The 19030-nt window shown below is 41.0% G+C and overlaps 1 protein-coding gene across 1 annotated transcript in view; it reads right to left on the bottom strand.

Moving 5' to 3' along the window:
• Nucleotides 1–19030, bottom strand: part of LOC103249516 (inositol 1,4,5-trisphosphate receptor type 1) — a 92948-nt gene that overhangs the window by 2798 nt on the left and 71120 nt on the right. The window contains exon 18 of the mRNA XM_008048146.1: nt 7625–7786. Within this exon, the coding sequence (XP_008046337.1) occupies nt 7625–7786 (162 nt within the window). The remainder of the gene's footprint in view (nt 1–7624; nt 7787–19030) is intronic.

Consider the following 19030-nt stretch of genomic DNA (forward strand, 5'->3'; position numbering starts at 1 on the left):
GTTTTCACTTGAACTAAGTTTTGGTACAAAATATCCTGGTACAAAATAAAACAAGAATAATTTACCTAGGTTCCATTTTAATGTGGTTATTTTTTTCTTCTTCAAAACTAGCATTACCCAAATCAAAATACTGTTTATAGGCTCCTGTAGGAATGCTTTCTCTATTATAATTTAGATGAGAAGATTTACAAGTGTTGAGTATTTCTAAAAAATGGCTTTTTTTTTTTTTTTTTTTTTGAGTTGGATACTCCCTCTGTCAGCCAGGCTGAAGTGCAGTGGCATGCTCACGGCCATCGCAGCCTCGACCTGCTGGGCTCAGGTGATGCTTCCACCTCAGCCTTCCAAGTAGCTGGAACTACAGGCATGTGCCACCCACCTGGCTACTTTTTTGATTAATTGTACAGACAAGGTTTCACCAAGTTGTCCAGGCTGGTCTTGAACTTGTGGGCTCAGGCAGTCCTCTCACCTCAGCCTCCCAAAGTGCTGGGATTATAGGTGTGAGCCACCATGCCCGGCTAAAAGATAGCTTTTAATAAAGATTTTTATAAAGAATTAAACTAGGATATTCTGGCTAGCCTCTAAAGTTTCCTTAGGTGAGTGACAAATCTTTAAAGGAAGTATTACACAATATACTATATTAACAGAATCAGCTAAGAGGGGGAGAACCTAATATGACACATGAAATAAATTAACAATTAGATAAAAATGCAAGGAATGCATTCATCTTACTGTCTGCTAGTTCAGATGTTTAGCTCAGGTTTTTTCCTACAACTATATGCTTGGCATGCAACCTTGAGAGGAAATTCAATAAAAATTACTTAAATTTTGATAAACGTAAGCATTCAAATGGATTTGGAAATCTCGGTGTGCTAAACCCTCATGAAGGATACTTTACTCAAAGCTTACATTTCAAGCTGCTGATATCTTTCAACTCAAATGTTGAATTTAAAAGTTGGCCATTACAACTTTTTCTGTAATTTTGCTTTACATAGCTACTTGTATTTGAGATGACCTTTATGTATGCATATCTTCATCCTTGTTTGTTAAATCAGCTCTCTTTGACTTTTCAATTTGTCAGTTAGTCTTTTTCTTAAACTTAAGTCTCTAAATCTTTACAGCAAAGGAGTCTTCAGTTGGTGGCATGTCATCCATGGTCATTGCTTGATACTTCATTAGGGGTCCTATAATTTTCTAGGCTTGTGTTTTTAAGATAGTGATCACACCCCCTCTTCCTCATAAACGTTAAGGCTCCCTACTGATGTAGGTTAGTGGCCAATTCTGCTCAGGTAGCTAATAATTTCAAGTACCAACTACAAATCTATCTAATTTTGTTTTCTGCTTCCATAGAAGAATGGTTCTTAAACACTAGCATGTACCAGAATCACTCAGAAGGTTTCTTTGAACACAGATCAGAAAGCAACATTTCTGATTCAGTAGGTCTGGGTAAGGCCCATGAATCTACATTTCTAACAAGTTCCCAGGTGATGCAGATATTGCTGGCCTGGGGACGGCACTTTGAGAATAACTGCGCTCGATGAGCTTTTCACTGATAATCTCCAAAACAGGCCAAGATCATTTTGGGTACAATTAATATACTTTTATATACACTTTTATAAAGTATTTGGTGAATATAAAGCCTTTTTCTCAAGTGAGAGGTGATCTTGGAGAACATTCTCTGCAGCTGAGCACACAGTAGGAACATGTGCTTCACTGTTTGATCTGTTTTGACCAACCATGGCCTTTCAGACAGAATGACTATCATTTAAGTCAATGTCACTGTCATTTAAGTGACTGCTAAATGAGAAGGAATTGTGAAACTGCAAAAGTGTCCGGTCCCTTTAGTAGCGGTCATCATCTGATTACAATTATAAGGGGATAAAAAACACAAAAACCACACAAAACCCCTAAGGACTAAATCTGACCTATAAGAAACCAAGGCTAACACTTCTGGCCATTTAAGTTTCCCCAGCTTATTACTGCATATTCTGTCCTAATTTCTGGCTTTATTAGCTCAATTCTGTCTATCTACTTACCTTCCTCCTACCTACCTACCTACTTACATTCATACATATTATCTTGTTATAAGGCATCGCTATTACTTGTTATTATTACCTATATCAAAGAATATAAACAGTGACCAGTCTATCATTAGCATATGCTCAGATAGTATTCTCTCTGGACATCTGAAGCAAAATTGATTCTTGATAAAAATATCCGTCAGACTCAAACCTAAGGTAACTTCATTCAAAATTCTGACACTGAAACATCTATTTTGAGTATTGTAAAATGTTCCATTTATAGTACATTTAAAAATTCTCAAAATTCCCACGTAGCTGAGGATAAACAGTTGAAGCATTGCTGTTCTTCATATCTATACAAATGTAGAAACTAGCTCGAATCTCAGCATTCCTCCTTTTGACTAAACAAGAAGCAAAGAATATTGTGGCTTTACACAATATGTAGCCAAACATCTGAATGATCTTCATGAAAACACTAGGCATGGAGTACAAATGAGAAAATTTTAATCTAACAGTTTTTGGCCGCTAAATGATTAAAAGCTGGCGCAGGAAGGAAGGTTCACTGACAGCTCACAAATGCCACATTCTGGTTTATAACACATCTTAGTAGTCTTTGAAAAATGGTTCCATGTCACAGTAAGGTCTTGGTTACTCAGATTCTAAACAGCTAGGAAACTCTAGTCATCAGAATTAGTTTTTACAGCCTTATATATAAAATAAGTCATGCTCAGAATGATGAGCTTCTAATATTGAGAATTACAACTAAATCATCTCTTGATTCAATTATATTCATTTAATTTAAGATTCCTAGAGTTGATCTGAACAATGTCTATACATTGATAGTAAATGAATATAATTTAATAATGAATATTATATGCTCTTTTCCTCTCTATTTTACCTGGAAAATTATTCCACAAGCTTTGAAACCAAGCTTCTGCATCACCACCTCTGAAAATGTTTTTGTGATAATTGATCCTCTCCCTAAGATCAAATTGAATCAATTCCTCCCTTTCTTCATTCCCAGAACAACGTGTTCATACCATTTAGTTATAATTTATCTCTTTACTTATTTGTCTCCCACTCCAGACTTTTAGGTCTTGAAGACAGAGAATAGGTTCTATTCATCTATGTATCCCTAGTCCCTAGTGCTGCATCTGGCAAATAGGTGTTTCATAAGTGTTGGTTGAAAGGAAGAACTGAATTAACCAGACATAATGCCATTCCTTGGGCATGCCATGCATTTTCATGCCGTTGCTCATGCTGATTCCTTTCCAGGAAGCCCCCTACTGCATTCTCTGCCAGCTCAGAAGTCACCTGCTTGTAAGACTGTAGAAGCTAAACCCTTCCTCACTCCACACCTCACACAGGACTGCCTACCCACTTCTCTGTGCTCCATGGAACTTCATTCACACTCACAGAACTTTTCATACTGCATAGGTTATCGGAGGCCTACTTATTTGTCTTTCTTGCTGGATCGCGGCATCCTAGAGGGCAGATGCTATCTTAGTCCTCTTTTGTGGTCCCGTGCAGTATAAGGAACATAGACGTACTTAGTAAGGTTTAGTATTCCATTTTCCAATTTTGAGCAGTTATTCTAATCCTTTGTTATTCCTTCCTTCTTTAAGCAGTTAATGGTAACAAGACAATCCTCTTGTATGAAAAATGCCAAACACTGTGACATGCTAATGTGGTCTGAGTTTTCAAGCACTTCTTGTACTCCTAGCAACAACAAATCAGGGCTGTTGTCCAAGGGAAGCCAGTCACATTTTCAAGGAAGTTAACCCTTCTCAGTATTTGCTCTTTTGCATTATGAAGAAAACATGCAAGAAAAAATTAAGTTCTTACATTAGTTCTCCTCCTTGGAATAAGAATGTAAGAGAATCATATTTAGTATTCAGAATCTCTTGGGAGGGGGAACTTCAAGATGAGATGCATCATTAAGTAATACTTAGACTAGCAATTCTAACCAATGATTCTTGGCAATAATAGAAAAAGTGACACCACTAGCCATGATTTTGCTAATTTCCTAACAACTTTTCCTCCCCAAAGTGGTAGTTTAAGAAAGTAACAACCAAAGAGGTCAATAACCGTAAAGATTAAAACCAGAGTCATCCACATTTAAGCTATCGTTGCTCCAGCATGGTTTCTGAATCAGAACGTCTAAAAAAAACTAAGTAATGAAGCAATTTTTGTGTTTTCCAGTACTTTTACTAGTGAATGGTATTCTTTCATAGCCATTTAAAAAAAATCAGTTTCTTGTTCATTAATTATTCATGGAGCTTTTATTTTTTAATTCAAAATTGCTTCCCTCAGAGAGCAGGAATTCTCACAATTCCCTTTTAAGAACCAGCAGCTCTCTCACATATCTGCATGATTTTTTTTTAATGCAGAACAGTTAAAAAAAAATCTTTATGATTGCTATAACACCAAACTAAATTCAAATCTATTCAACAAGTTGATTCTCAAACAAATGTATTAGTGGTTTGTTAGAAGTTACATAATCAAAAGAAAACACTGACTAGTTCTTTTGAAAGAAGCAAATCCTTCTCCCCTTCCAAAAGCAGCTATGCTGAACTTTTCCTGTAATACTGGGCACCTTAAAACTTAAGCAGATCAATCCTGGTAAAAGCACTTGAGAACATCCTACTGGTTTCTCATTCTTCTTTCTAACCTATAATATCTTACAATAAAAAAATAGTTCAACTTCAAATTCATTCACAGAGGAAGGGCTTGCTGAAGAGCAGTTCCAGCTGCCAACTTTAAAACAAAAAATGTATAAAGGGGAGAAATCACACAGTTTAAACTATACTGGTTATAATGTCAGTTTATTAACCTTGGTCCATATGTAATCAAATTTTTCATATTTTGTTTAAACCAAAACTTTGGTTTAAAAGAACAGTTCTACCTTGGATTTTTAAAATACCAGTGTCTACTATGCTTACTCGTATACAGTGACAATGAATGGATTCTCTCCATACCATTTAAGTACATGATGCAACTTCTGAAACTTTAAGGTTCTTTTTTTAAAAAAAGGAATAAGACTTAAACAGTCAACCATGAAAGGCAAACAGTAGAATGACATAAAGCAAATCAAAACACATACACACCAGACTAGGGGATCAGGAGCTCCTACCCTGCATTGTCACATGAAATTGAATAAATTTCCTAAGAGCCTTCTAGGCTTATTGGCGTCCTCATCAAGAAAATGAGGGAATTGGGTGAAATGACATCTAAAGTCTTGGGTACGCTTCCACACCTGTATTCTTTCTGCTAATTCCACAGCTTAACTCACTCTTTTGACAAGGCTCACTGGTTTGCAAAGTGTGCATTGAAGCAGCTCCAGAATCATTCTCAGTGAGCAATTCAAAACAACAGATTCTTAGCACTGAAAGGACAGGTAGAGCCAGTAGGGAGGGGTTGCTTGGTTTTACCACCACAGAATACCCAATAATAGTTTGCTTCAGATACATTTCAAGAAACACTGTAGTAAATTTGAAACACTCAATTTCTAATATCAACAGAAATGTGCCCTCAAAGAACTCCCAAGTGTGATAATGAGAAATAGTAATGAGTGAGCAAGAATGTGTTTTGGTTACCTTGGCACATGAGAGCTAGAAAGTCTGTTGTAATTCCAGTACCATGGACATAAAACAAAGATCATCTGTTTCTTTAAAAAATGGCACCAGATTTCATGGAGAACTGAACAGGTCCTTTATTTAATCGGTATTAGAACAGTGTCTGTAACTTTTTTTAGCACCTAATTTAATTTTCTCTTTTTTTGAGTTGGAATCTCACTCTGTCATCCAGGCTGGAGGGCAGTGGCACACTCATGGCCACTGCAGCCTCGACCTACTGGACTCAGGTGATCCTTCCCCTTCAGCCTTCTAAGTAGCTGGAATTACAGGCACGTGCCACCACACCTGGCTAATTTTTTTATTTATTGTAGAGATGAGGTATCACCAAGTTGCCCTGGTTGGTCTCGCACCTGTGGGCTCAGGCAATCCTCTCATCTCAGCCTCCCAAAATGCTGGGATAAGTGTGAGCCACTGTACTCAGCCAGTACCTAATTTAAAACATCTGATACAACTGAGATTCTTGTAGCTATCCAAATGAGAGAAGAAGATAACTGAAGCTTGCTAGAGGCATTACATTCGCCTTGCTCTTGGGGGTGGGTGCAGAAGCAGCTGTAGCCAACAATGTACTTGCCAGTCAGTTTAGCTCTGTGGAACATTTGTCAAATGTTTCACAGCAGGGGTAAAAAGTTAATAATAAGCAAAGTAATCTAGTTAGATCTTCATTAGTTCTACTTATTTAGGTTATTACTCATTTTAGGTAGCTACCAAGCTTAGAGCTGTAGACAGCCTTCATAAATAAGGCCTTCTTTTCTCATTAGGCTTTTTTATTTGCATCTTAATATATATGAAAGAAAAGAACTTGGAGCCAAATAGTATCTCAGGGTACAGTTTGGGGAAAAAACTACAGTTCAAACTATGATTATTAAAAATGCCCTGTAAACCATCTCAAGAATAGTTTATTATATCTATAGATGAGGTCCTCACTAAGTATGATGTATACAAGAACAACGCATCATCAGCTGTGGGTCTACCTTGCAACCTACCTCCAGGGCAGACTTGCCTGATGCCTATTACTGTGCAACATTTATAATCTTGTCTCTGGAGGTGATTAAAAAGCTTTCAGAAACTCATATAAAATGCTGAACTGCACCCCTATCTGTACACAATTATCCCAGTCAGTTACAGAAAAGCACAAATAACCAAGATCACACTGTGCTCACCACCCAAATTGCAAGGCCTTGACACACAGCTGCATCCTATCACTAGATAATCGCCTGGTGACTGTGGCATGTTTACTTCAAGGGGGTCCAAAGAAAACAAGGAGTGTGTAAGGTTTGATATAAACCTATTCCCCACAACTTACTTAAAGGGCAAAACATTTGTCTTATGGTTGGGAAGTGGGATGGTGGCAGTATTTCTGTAGTTGATTAAGCTCTGTGAGACCGGGACTGTGTTGCTCTTGTTCAGTGTTTTATCCATGGGACCTTGCATGATGCCTGTACTGTGGGAGCCATTCAATACGTAGTTGAGACATCAAGGAAAGAAGACAAAGGGCTTTTCCATGACTATGGCTTATCCCAGAATGCTGAATTTAAATATCTTGGGGTGAAGATCTAACAAATCTGAAGGCTAGAATGCAAAACAAGAAACAGCTTTTAATTTTTTGCCAATGAATAAAGTAAAAAGTGCATATAGTTTTATGCACTTTGGCTTTTGTGCAGTGTTTCATTAAATGGTTTGCATTTTCCCATTTTTTGGTTTTGTTTTTCATATATATAAAACCATGACCTTAGCAGCAGTGAAAGTAGCACTATGGCCATATCCTGCAAGAGGGCAGTAAAAGGGGTTGGGGAGTGAGAAGACTGGTGGAGTGAGTTTGTCCTCTGTTGCCCGGTTCCCTTTTCCATCCAGGTGAAGTGCCGTGACACTGTAACATAAGTACTACTAATTTCTTTCTTCATCAGATTTTGTGATGATAGTGGTGTGCACATGTGCACAGGCATGGAGGGAGGTGGGATTTCCTTTCTTTACCTGATCCTTTAATTCTGACAGCTGGCCAGAAAGGTTAGTGACAAGCTTCATGGTGGACTCCAGCTTCTCCTGCAGGTTCCTCAGTTCATTCTGTTCTCCTTCAGAGTCGCTACTGACCAATGACATGGCTCTCATCCTGGGGAACCAGTCAAGGTTTCTTTCCTAGAACCGATAGTTAAAAAAAAAAAAAAGAGTGGGAGTCACTTCTAGAGGTAGAAACAAAAAAGGCTATCTTATCATGCCATGCTTCCTAAGTATTAGGTTTTTCAACCTGTCATTAGGTTATCTCTGCCTATTGCTGAACTAATGTGCTGTGTATTTCTTAACTGTTCAGTAACTGTTTTTTTTAACTGACTATAATGGAACTCTAATTTTTAGAAGAGGAAGTTATTTTAAAATTAAATACAGGGGAAAAGTAGGCTTCCAAACCAGAGTCCTAATCTCCAGATTTGAATACTGCCACTGCCACTCTGATCTTTGCAGATTACATGGCTGATGAGTTTTGTTTTTTTTTAAATTGTGGCAAAATATGCATAACATAAAATTTACCATTTTAACCATTTTTAAGTATACAGTTCAGTGGCATTAAATACATTCACATTGTGATATAACCATCACCACCATCCACCTCCAGAACTTAAAAAATCTCCAACTGAAATTTCATCTCCATTAAATGGTAACTCCCCATCTTCCTTCCCCCCAGCCTGTCAACCACCATCCTATTTTGTCTTTATGAATTTGAGGTACCTCATATTGTGCTGTGGATTTTAAAACACATTATACTGGGAAAACTGTTTGCAAACACTCTGGAAGTGAAATGAATTTTAAGATCCCAAGTGTTCTGGCACTTAACAGATAACATGTGTATGTATCCATTTGCTTGGATAGGGGGATTATTAAGAGGCTGGAAATGGGAAATGGGCTCCTCAGTCAATCTCCCTGTTGGTGAGTTTATGGAAACCATTCCTCTATTCTTGTTTCCTTTTCCTTCCAGCCTGAAACGGTTGATGGGTGCTGACAACTGGCATAGAAAAGCCCGTTGAGTTTCTGGCCTCTGTCCATCTCCATCCTTTTGCTGTCTATAACTTATGCCTGTAGAGAGTATTTCTTATTCCTGGTTAACAGAATGGGATGACTCCTCCTCCCACCTTACTTCCTTCTGCCCACATATGCCTTTCTCCTAAAGAGCATGTCTCATATGTAAGTTCTGTATGAATAGGCAGGAATGAACAGTAAGAAAAGCTTAATCAGCATGAGACAAGGGGAAGAAAATTGACTCATTACAGATCTATCTGGTGTTATTCTCACCTGGACCATTTTGATCTTGTTAGGATAAATTTAATAGACCTTCTAAAACAAATCATGTCCCCGCCTCCCCCAAGCATGCGCACACACACACACACACACACACACACACACAAACAGAATGTGTTAGTGTTGCTTTGTATACAGTGAGGGTCAGTAACATTTTCTGTGGGCATGTTTTCTGATAGTAAACATTTTTGGTTTTGTGGACCATATGGTCTCTGTAACAACTTCTCAGTCACTCTTCCATTATAGCCCCCAAGCAGTCATAGATAATATATAAATGAACATATATTTAGGCATGGCTGTATTCCAATAAAACTTTATTTACAAATGAGTTTGCCCTGTGGACTGGACTTTGCTAATCTCTGCTGTATACAATAGAAGGCATTAACATATTTAAAACAAAACCCCCCAAAATTCTATGAGAGATGTCTAAATATTACAAATCAAGTAAGATCATTAAAGCACATGTCCTGACCTAAGGCAATCTAGCAATATGGAAGCCATATAAGAACTAGTTGAAAAATATTACAAAGAAGGCATGCCACATTGGCAGGATGCATCACATCTAGAGTGTTCACTTAAGACACTGGGGTCGGGGGGTGATTCACTAGCCTGTCAGTGTAATGAGAGCAGGAACCACCTTAGTATACTAACTAGAACATGGTAGACACTCAATGAATGTGAAAGGATAGAATGATATTCAGCTCTTTTTCTGCATGGGCCCTGATGACAGATACTTAAATAGTAAGCCTAACTTGCTTGTCCTGAGTGCTGCAGGAGAAAAATGACAATATCTGCCTTCTTGTACCCTGAATAAACATTTCATTCACATGTGTCTTAATTTTAGCCTATATTCCCCAATTTTCCACCACAGAGCAATGGGCAAATGATCATTTGACAAAATAATCCCCCTTTCAAGGATGATTATCTTAAAAATCTGAATGGCTTTCCCAGCTGTAATCGGTTTTCTACTTTGCTGCTGCAGTGATCTATTGCTGATTATTATACTTACCACTCCCATGTCAATCCTTCAGGGGTAGCCATATCTTCCCACCAAGGAAATATCCCATCTTCAAGGGTTATACAACTCTAAGGGAGGGATAAGCCTCATTTTTCAGAAGAGGGCACACATGGGGGTCAGGTGTCTGGTGATTACTCACTCCCACTAGGGCAAGACAACCCCTGTGAAGGGAGGAAGAATATGTGTGCTGGGCTGATAAAACCACAAACTCAAAGCACAGTTGCAGAGAGATCACACAGCAGAAAGCCATGTGCACTCATGGTGACCGCTACACATTTTTGTAGACTGACCCCAGAGGAGGAGAACAAAGATCCAAAGTCCCACTCAAATGGTCAAACTCCAAGGTGCATGTGAACACACCATTAGTTGGGATGAAATAGGAAGTAATGCAGGAGGGAGTCTGGAGACCATTAATCCCACCATTGCATCTATAATGCAGGAAACAGAGGCCCTGGGCTGGGGTGGGGTGGCCAGTTCCTATTTTCCAAAGGGGATCTTGAGAATTACGTAGTAGCTACAAATTGTAAACTGCTATAATTAAGTATATTTTGGGGTGAAATAGTTATGGTTATTTGGATTCAATAAAAAGTGTAAGCACTATTAGCTCTCTTGGAGGAAAGCTTTTTAAAAAATACACCAGATGTGACATTCACTTGAGGAACACTTCCTTTAGATGCTGAAGATACAACTGTGAGCAACACAGACATGGTCACTGCATCCTGGACCCCCTTAAAGGGGAAACAGCTTTGATACCTAAGCATGTGATAGGGTTCTGGTTATCAAAGTGCTTGTGATTTATTTAAGAGTAGACATTTATTATTATTTTTTTAAAATGGAATAAAGCAAGCTATGTGGCATTACAGTAAGACCAACTACTGGTAACTGACTAGCAGAATCTCTTCATGTAAGGCCTGGGCCTAAAGGTTGGAATCCTTGGCTTTTCTGGAGCAAAGCATGAGGGCCTTGTCCAGAGGGCACTGGCGCAAGGAAGCCCACCCGTGTGGCTGGAGTTGAGGATGAGGCAGACAGATGGGAGTAGCTCAGACTGTTGAAGACTAGCGGGAAAGAGAAGGAAGGGAGAGGTCTGTGGAACGTCACCCTGCGGACCAGCCCTGAGGAGAGAGAAAGGACATGCCCACTGCTTCCAAGAGGAGCTAGAACTCACCTGTAGCTGACTTATTACTGACATGCAAATGAATGCTAAACTGCCTAAAATGTTAGCGAATTCATCTAAAATCTGGCTTTCAAATCTTTCATATGTTCATTTGCTTAGCAAACCTTCTATAAAAATAGAAAACACAGATTTCCAAACAGAGTCCACATTAATGAGGGCTTCCAAAGATTCCAGCAAATTGATGCGAGAGTCTGCACAAAGCTGTAGGTTTAAGGAATGGTCTCTCTCCTTTATTCTAATAACAAATGACCAAATGATTAGAGATTAAAATGAAAATTTTTCTGTGGCAGATTCTTACCTTCTTTCACAGCACATATGATCCTTGGCCCACCAGGCAATGATTTCAGAAAGTTCTTTGAGCAAATAAAGGCAAGATGCACAGACTTCCATTCAACAGCCGTTTACTCAACTTTTACAATGTCTGGGCCTGGTACAGGGCTGAGCACTGAGGGTCTCAAGATGAGAATGCCTCTAGGTGCTTTCGTCCAAGGATTGTGTCATGGCCAGGCCTCAGGGTGTGGCTCTTGCCTCTGTGGAGCTCTATGGCAGCCCTTGCACCTAGTTGTGAGGGTCTAGCAAGCAGCTCGCTCCATGCCCCTCACCTCAGTGGTGGAGAGGCTGATACCCTGCATTTGTGTGTCTCTATGAGATAGCTGTTATCCTGGTACTTAAAGGCCCTGCACAATGGGTACTTAAAGCCATAGACAGAAGTAATGCATCTTGTAAGAATGTCAATCTTAGACAGTGTTAAACAACAGAAATGCGTATGTGTATATATATGTATATACAGTCAATTGTTTAATTGTCTAAAATATACATACTTATTATCTAAAATATATACATTCATTGTCTGATACATACATACACACACACAAACATATATATATATTTTGGGGGGAGGACAGGGACTCCCTCTGTCGCCCAGGCTGAAGTGCAGTGGTACTATCTCACTCACCACAGCCTTGACCTCCTGGGTTCAGGTGAGCCTTGTGCCTCAGTCTCCTGAATAACTGGGACTGCAGGTGCACACCACCACACCTGGATAATTTTTTGATTTTCTGTAGAGACGAGGTCTTACTGTGTTGCACAGGCTGGTCTTGAACTCCTGGGCTCAAGCAATCCTTCTACCTCGGCTTCCTAAGGTTTGTTAATTACAGGCATGAGCCACCGCACCAGCCATATTTTTATATTAAGCAAAAAATGCCCTGCATTTTTGCAGTTGAAGAATATGAAATTCAATAAAATGTAAAGACCTAACACTTCAAAGAAAGGTCACACTTGCTGCAGGCCACTTGGACCATGTACTCCGATCCTAGGGATAAAGCTTCATTCTCCACAGAGGGCCTTCAATGAAAGATAGGAAAAGGATTTCTTGGCCTAGAAATCCACCAGTTGCCACCATACAGGTTCTCCCCCTCTGCCTCCGTTAATATCTAATAATAAAAAGCTAGGCTTGGAAGAACCCCCCCTGAAACCCTAAACCACATGAAACAAGCTCAACCGTAGAGAATTCAAATACCCTGGATGGCAAGTATTATTATTTTGTATGCAATGAAGTGGGTAGATCCCCAAATTTGAGATCCTAGGTGTTGCCAGTGTTTTAATTAAATAATCATCCTGGGCTGTTAAGTCAAATCTCAAATTACCACGGAGTATCTAGTAGTTAAAATTAATTAGCAATTCTAGCCAAACTGTTCTCTCAATTTCCAGCTGGTTTGCACCCCGCACAACCGGATCAGCTCTGATGTGGTATAAGGTTCCTCACCAGTGGGATCCCCCTCTGCACAGAGAATCTAAATCTCAAAATGAAAATGTCATAGGCTACCCCAACGACTGGACTGGAAGCAGAGTGAGAACACCAGAATCCGGTTACTTTCTCTTTAGCTAAGACTTTCAAGCAAGATGCTGAGTTTGCCTGGGTGCTAAATTACTCCAGTGAAGGCATCCCCCACAGTTCTCCAGCACGTCAGAGTCTGAAGGCCTAGCGATGTTTGCAGAATCTTGCCTGTATGTCTACCCACCGTTGAAAACATGCTGCAGTGTCTTGGCTTCTAATGCAGTTTTGGGAAAGTTATCTTCAACTAAGACATTTTATTTATATGTGAATTCATCTTGCGGGGGTGTGTATATAGTCAGGAAGACAGGGTGGGGAAAGGCTTTAAGGGGTCACTTAGCGTCTGTCAGTTGCATCTGCCACTCTGTGTCTGAGTTGTTCCTCTGTGCTTCCCTCACTCTCCTTGCTGCTGGCATCTCACATACCAATGTCATTAGGCACTGTCTGCCCTGGTCCTCCTACCGCCCAGCCAGTGCAGTTACCGTCACAGCAAGTGCTTCCTCTGTCGGAGCAGACAAACTAACTGAAGCCACAGCCGGAAGCAGGCTAACCACAAGTGCTAAGGTTCTGGTTAGTTCTTTTCTAGGTAAAGTTGGAAAAGTCCCTGCAAAGGCAAACACTGAAGTTTTAGACACGGAAGTGGCATGGACCAGCCCCTCGAAATGTCCTTGACTGGAAAGAGGGAGGGAGGGAGGATGTGTGCATGAGGGGGGAGAGAGGGAGAGAGGGAGAGAGGGAGGAGGAGGAAGTTGTATTGTATGATGCAAATACTAATCATTCTGAGAAGCAGGGTATTTTTTTTTCTTTCCAGGTTCAAATGAAGAAACTGTTCGAAGAAAAACTACCGAGGTAATCAATCACCTCCTTGGAGAGAGAGGCTGCTCAGGCAGAGAATTCTGTTTACCACCTAAACACTGGAACACTTATTGTTTCACCTTTGTTCTCTGATAGATTAGAGAATGAGGTGTTGAGATGGGGGGCTTGAGGGTGAAAGGAAGGGTCATGGAGGGGAGATGGGTCCTAGAAAATGGACCTGTTGCTTCGCTACCCTCAAGAAGCCCCTCTGGGAAGGTTCAAGGAGGTGAAGACTCTCCTTTCAACCCAAATGGCAGCTGTATTTCTACTGATCTTACCAAGCCAGAAGATGAACTGGGTGTTCCCAGGGATGCTCAGGAGAAAGGAATGACTAGATGGGTAAAAAGTAGTCCTGGAGACAGGCTCTTAGCCTTCTCTTGTGTTCAAACCCTCAGAAAATGCCAGAGGAGGACAGATGATATCTTACTTATCTTTTCAAAAGCAGGAATACAGGAAACTCCATGAACTTTAAGCCATTTGTCCCCTTGGTGAGCTGGAGTGATTATTTCCATTGAAGAGGGAGAAAATAACTAATCTTTAGAGCTCATTTTTCTAAGATCACAGGAAAACAAAACAAAGCAAAACAAACAGAATCTGTTGGGCTGAGTGAAAAACAGTGATAATCATTTTAAACTATGTTCAGTGACTTTGAAATTGCCATTGATAGTATTTATTATATATATATTTTAAAAACCTGAAAAAATAGATCCCAACTTTGGACATAGTAAGATGATCAGCCTCCTCAGAGAGAAAGAGGGAGGGATAGGCAGAGCACAAAGGATTTTTAGAGTAGTAAAACTATTCTGTATGATGCTATAATGGTGAATACATGTCATTCTACATTTGTCACAACTCATAGAATGTATAACACAAAGAATGAACCCTATTGTGAACTGTGGGCTTTAATTAATAACAATGTATTTAATATTGTAACAAATATGCCATAGTACAAAATGTTACTAATAGGAGAAACTGGGGAAGGGGGACTGAGGTCGACAGGGGTGTACGAGAACTCTGCTTTCTGTTCCATTTTTCTATAAACCTAAAATAAAACTGCTCTTAAAAAAAAGTCAATTAAAAAAAATAGATCGCACACCTGAAGTTTGTTGGCTAGCCCCAAATTCAAGGACTCAGTTCCCTTTGTCCCAAAAGTACAGTGACTTCAAACCACACACACTATCCCTGTATCTCACAGATTTTGAACATTTCTGCCACAGCCTTTGGCATTAATGTGTCAGTAGAAAGAGCAATGGCCTGGAATCACAAGCTGAAAGGTTCAAGTTGTACGTATACAGGATTGTGGACAAGTCAGCTCACCAACCTGGTATTTCCTTTCTTTTTGAAAAGAGATCATCAGCTACCTCACTGGAATATTGTAAGGATCAAGTATCTGTGAAATGTCCCACAGCCTGGAAAGCATTATGCACGACTAAGTCAATATGTCATCGGTCAAAGGCTAGAGTCGGCACTGCAATCTAGATGTTGACTCCAGTTTCAGTGCTCGACTCCTATGTAAAGTTAGTTCCTTTCTTTCTTTTGGATAAAATTTTAGAGATAGTAATTTCTCTTTTACCAACTAAGCAGCATGAAGGTTGTCCAAACTGCACACAAATTGAGGTGTCAGTCTGGTTCTGTTTGTGAGCTTTGAGTGACATTACCAAAACAGGCCTCATTATATAATCTTCAACTGGACTGGAATGACCAATCACCCTTCCCAGGCTCACTTAATAGTTGTTTTTGGATGATACAGTATAACAAAGAGGGCTCATGCCAGCAGAGAAAACCACACCCATTTCTGATGAAATCCCTAGGAAGAGCCAGCTGCAGAATCATTCTTTCAAGTCAGTCTGGGGCCACAGGTAAAGTGTTCCCTGGGTACCCACAGGGACCGTGAGAAAGCAGGGTACACAACTTGAAGTGGCATAGCTGAGTCCCGGGTACCTAGAACTGGCAGGCTAAGGAAACCAGAGGTCATGGGAGGAGGAAAAGGTGAGGCCAGAGGCCTGTGCCGGGCAAGGGCAGGGCAAGCCCAAGTGAGATTCCTGATAAAGAACAAGGAAGCTAACATGCCCTTCTCCCAAAATCAGCGTCCACATTGGCTTGTGACATTTTGCTTAAGCAACTTCCCCTGCATTTTCAATTAGCTAAGATATATACCAGAATGTTTCCAGTGGTTAAGTATGGGGATTTAAACAATTTTCATTGGTTTTCGTGTATCCTTTTTTGGATTCCGTTAGTATTCAACCTTGATTTCTTATTTTATATAATAATATCTATTATTTGTTTAGGCTTACTTAAACATCTTTCCAAAGTTCTTTGCGCTTCTTCTGGGGAATGATACATTTATCTTTGAACACTAACACACACACACACACACACACACACACACCCTAATAAGCTGCTTCACATGCAATGGTGTTCCATCTAAGTTGACCATCTGAGAGTTTATATGCCTTGAGTAAAACTGAAATGGTTTTACTCAAGGTCATTCCTGCCTAGACACTCTGAGAAAGAAGTGATAGGAAGCGGTTACCTTTCCCACTGTCTACAAGCCTTCAATAAAGAGGCGAGGGGAAGTTGCCAGTACTGCCACTGCCTGGTGAGTGTTTGGAAGAAAGGTGCCACAGAGCCCCAACTCTTAAGGGGGAAAGAGATCCTCGGTCATGGGCACATTCTCCAAACGCCTTGATCCTCTCCAAATCCCCCATTTTCCTAACCAGTTTCTTGCACTCTGCCGCCCAGTATTTCCTCCTTTCTTATTTCATGAGCTATCACCACTCTGAACACTGCTTCATGGAATTTTGGAACGATATACGGCACAAGAGGCCCCTTGGTTCAACTTCATTTTTAAGTTGTGAAACTGAGGCCCTGAAGAGAGAGGGTCTGTGAAAGGTGAACACTCAGAATCTTGTTCACCTGTAACCTTTAAATACAAATGACTATACCTAAACACTAATGTCTTTTCCTTATCTCACTTTCCTTAGACACATGCCAGCAGGCTTCATTTTAAAGAGATAGATTTAAAGAATTCTGAATATGTGTACTAGATGTAGACATGCAGATTCAGAGCATTTTCCAGATTAGAGCATTTTTATAAAGGCATTTTTATGGTTACACACTTCTCAGTAGCACCCATGATAGTCCAGTTCTATCGGACACAGCCAATATGTAGAATAAACAGGAAATAAAGGAGTTAAGGCAGAGGAGTGAAAAAGGTAGTTGGGATGTCCGGAAAGGAAAGGGGTAACGGGGGCAGCCTAGTGGAGTCTGCATGGGGGAGAGAGCCAGAGGGTGAGGAGTTGAAACACATTTTGCAGGTAATCAAATCAAGTTGGGGGAAGCGGGGTGTGTGTGTGTGTGTGTGTGTGTGTGTGTGTGTGTACGCACGCGCATGCAGATATTTTATATACATATGCAAGTATGAACATACTCCTAAGTTCATACTTACACCCTTGGATGAACTAACCAGTAGGGAGATCTGGTTTCATGGATGGTGAAGCCAGTCTCCAGTTGGCGGAGCTAACTGCAGCTGTACCTAACCTCATGTCCTGCACAGTCTTACAGAATGGACTTGAGTCTGCCTGACGCCCCGTGTTCTGCTTTAGAGTATAAGTTCCCTTAGGGTGGATTATGGCTCTGCTGAACTCACTGTTTCACACAGCACCTAGTATACCCTCCATGAAGGTTAGGATGTGGAAAATTCACAGGCGAGTGCTGAAAGGTCAGTGCAGACCTAGAGTCCAAATGCCAAAGGCTTCACAACAAAAGAAAAGGGCCGGTGAAGTGGTGCATAGGACAAGGGGGGACTTCATCCCCTCTGGACTAAAGGGCAGAACGTGTTCTAGGGCTGGGTGGAGGAACTTAAGCTCAGCAACTGCTTTGTGCAGCTGCCACTGACATGAACCCAAGCTCCAGTGCAGAGGGTGGGGCAGGAGAAGCCTGGCTGCCTGGGAGCCGAGTCCAATGACGCTGACACACGGTTTCCAGCCACCAGGAAGCCAGTGCCAAATCCCTCTTCACTCTTGCCTGCTCTGATATTCTTGACTCTGTTGTGGTATCAGCTAACGTCAGGAGGCATTCTGGGAATCTTATTTACAGGGCAGCACAGGCTGTATCCTCACCCACAGTTAAGGACCTTCGGGGCCCAGGTGACATTTTAGCCAATGCTTGTGGCCTCCCAGGCTAGGCAGGAAAGCTGTTGCTACAGTACTACCAACGCTTAGCATCCCAAGAATTTATCCAGACACTCCCTTCCTCCCAGCATCCTCACCGGAATTCTAGAATAAAAGCCCAGTTCCATTGCTGTACATCTGCACAGAGAGGGGAGTCATGTCACTTTATCAACAGCTAGGACCTGCCTGCCTGATACATGGAGGAGGTGAAAACAGGCAGAAAGAAAGGTCAGGGGAGAGAGCTCCGTGCACACCCTACTTGGTTCTCCCTTCCTGTCTTTTTACCTAGGTGCTGACAGGGACTCTTCTAGTTTCCTTCAACTGAGACCCCTCACGGCGGCCATGTGGATTTTTAAGTTCACTTCCTTACCCAGGTTGCTGTTGCCACCATCCCAGTCTCCACCTCCACCCAGGGCCTCACTCTTGTCTGATTATGGTCCACAAGTGACTCTTCACACCCTCAGCCCCTTCACTTGGTGCCCTGCATGACCCCTCTGTCAGGAAGCTGCTGTCCCCGCTTTGAAAGTGTCTGTCTGCAGATTTCCCAGTACCAGGCTCTCTCCTGGGTCAAGAAAGGTGCAAGACTTTGGCCAGCTCCCCTTTTAAACAGAAGGTGGTGACACGCAGGTATTCTATTCCCATTTTGATCTTTTGCCCTTGTTAGCACGTGGCTTTCTGCCTGTGCTGGCTTCCCATGTCTTCTTATCAAATACAAATAAACACAGGTGCTGGGGCCGGACGTCCTATTGGTTTAGAATCCCCTCACAAATGTTTTCTCCTAGCTGTTTCATAGTGCTTAATCCGCTAATAGAATTTGCCTGGAAAATTTACTCAGGAGATGTTGTCAGGCAAAAAGGCTCTCTCACATTGCTTTTTTGATGCAAATTGTCAGGAAAACATTTTCCAGGAATGTAGGCTTCTGGACTCTCCCCTCCTAGGAGAAAGCCCCCCATGACCCTCTAAGAGCATTCCATTTTCTGCCATGTTGATATTACTTGTGATCTATAAAATTGCTCCTCTGCTTTTATGTCCCCGTACG

This window comes from Carlito syrichta, unplaced genomic scaffold, assembly GCF_000164805.1.
Source record: "Carlito syrichta isolate Samal-C Ts95f unplaced genomic scaffold, Tarsius_syrichta-2.0.1 Scaffold120616, whole genome shotgun sequence".
Taxonomy (NCBI): Eukaryota; Metazoa; Chordata; class Mammalia; order Primates; family Tarsiidae; genus Carlito; species Carlito syrichta.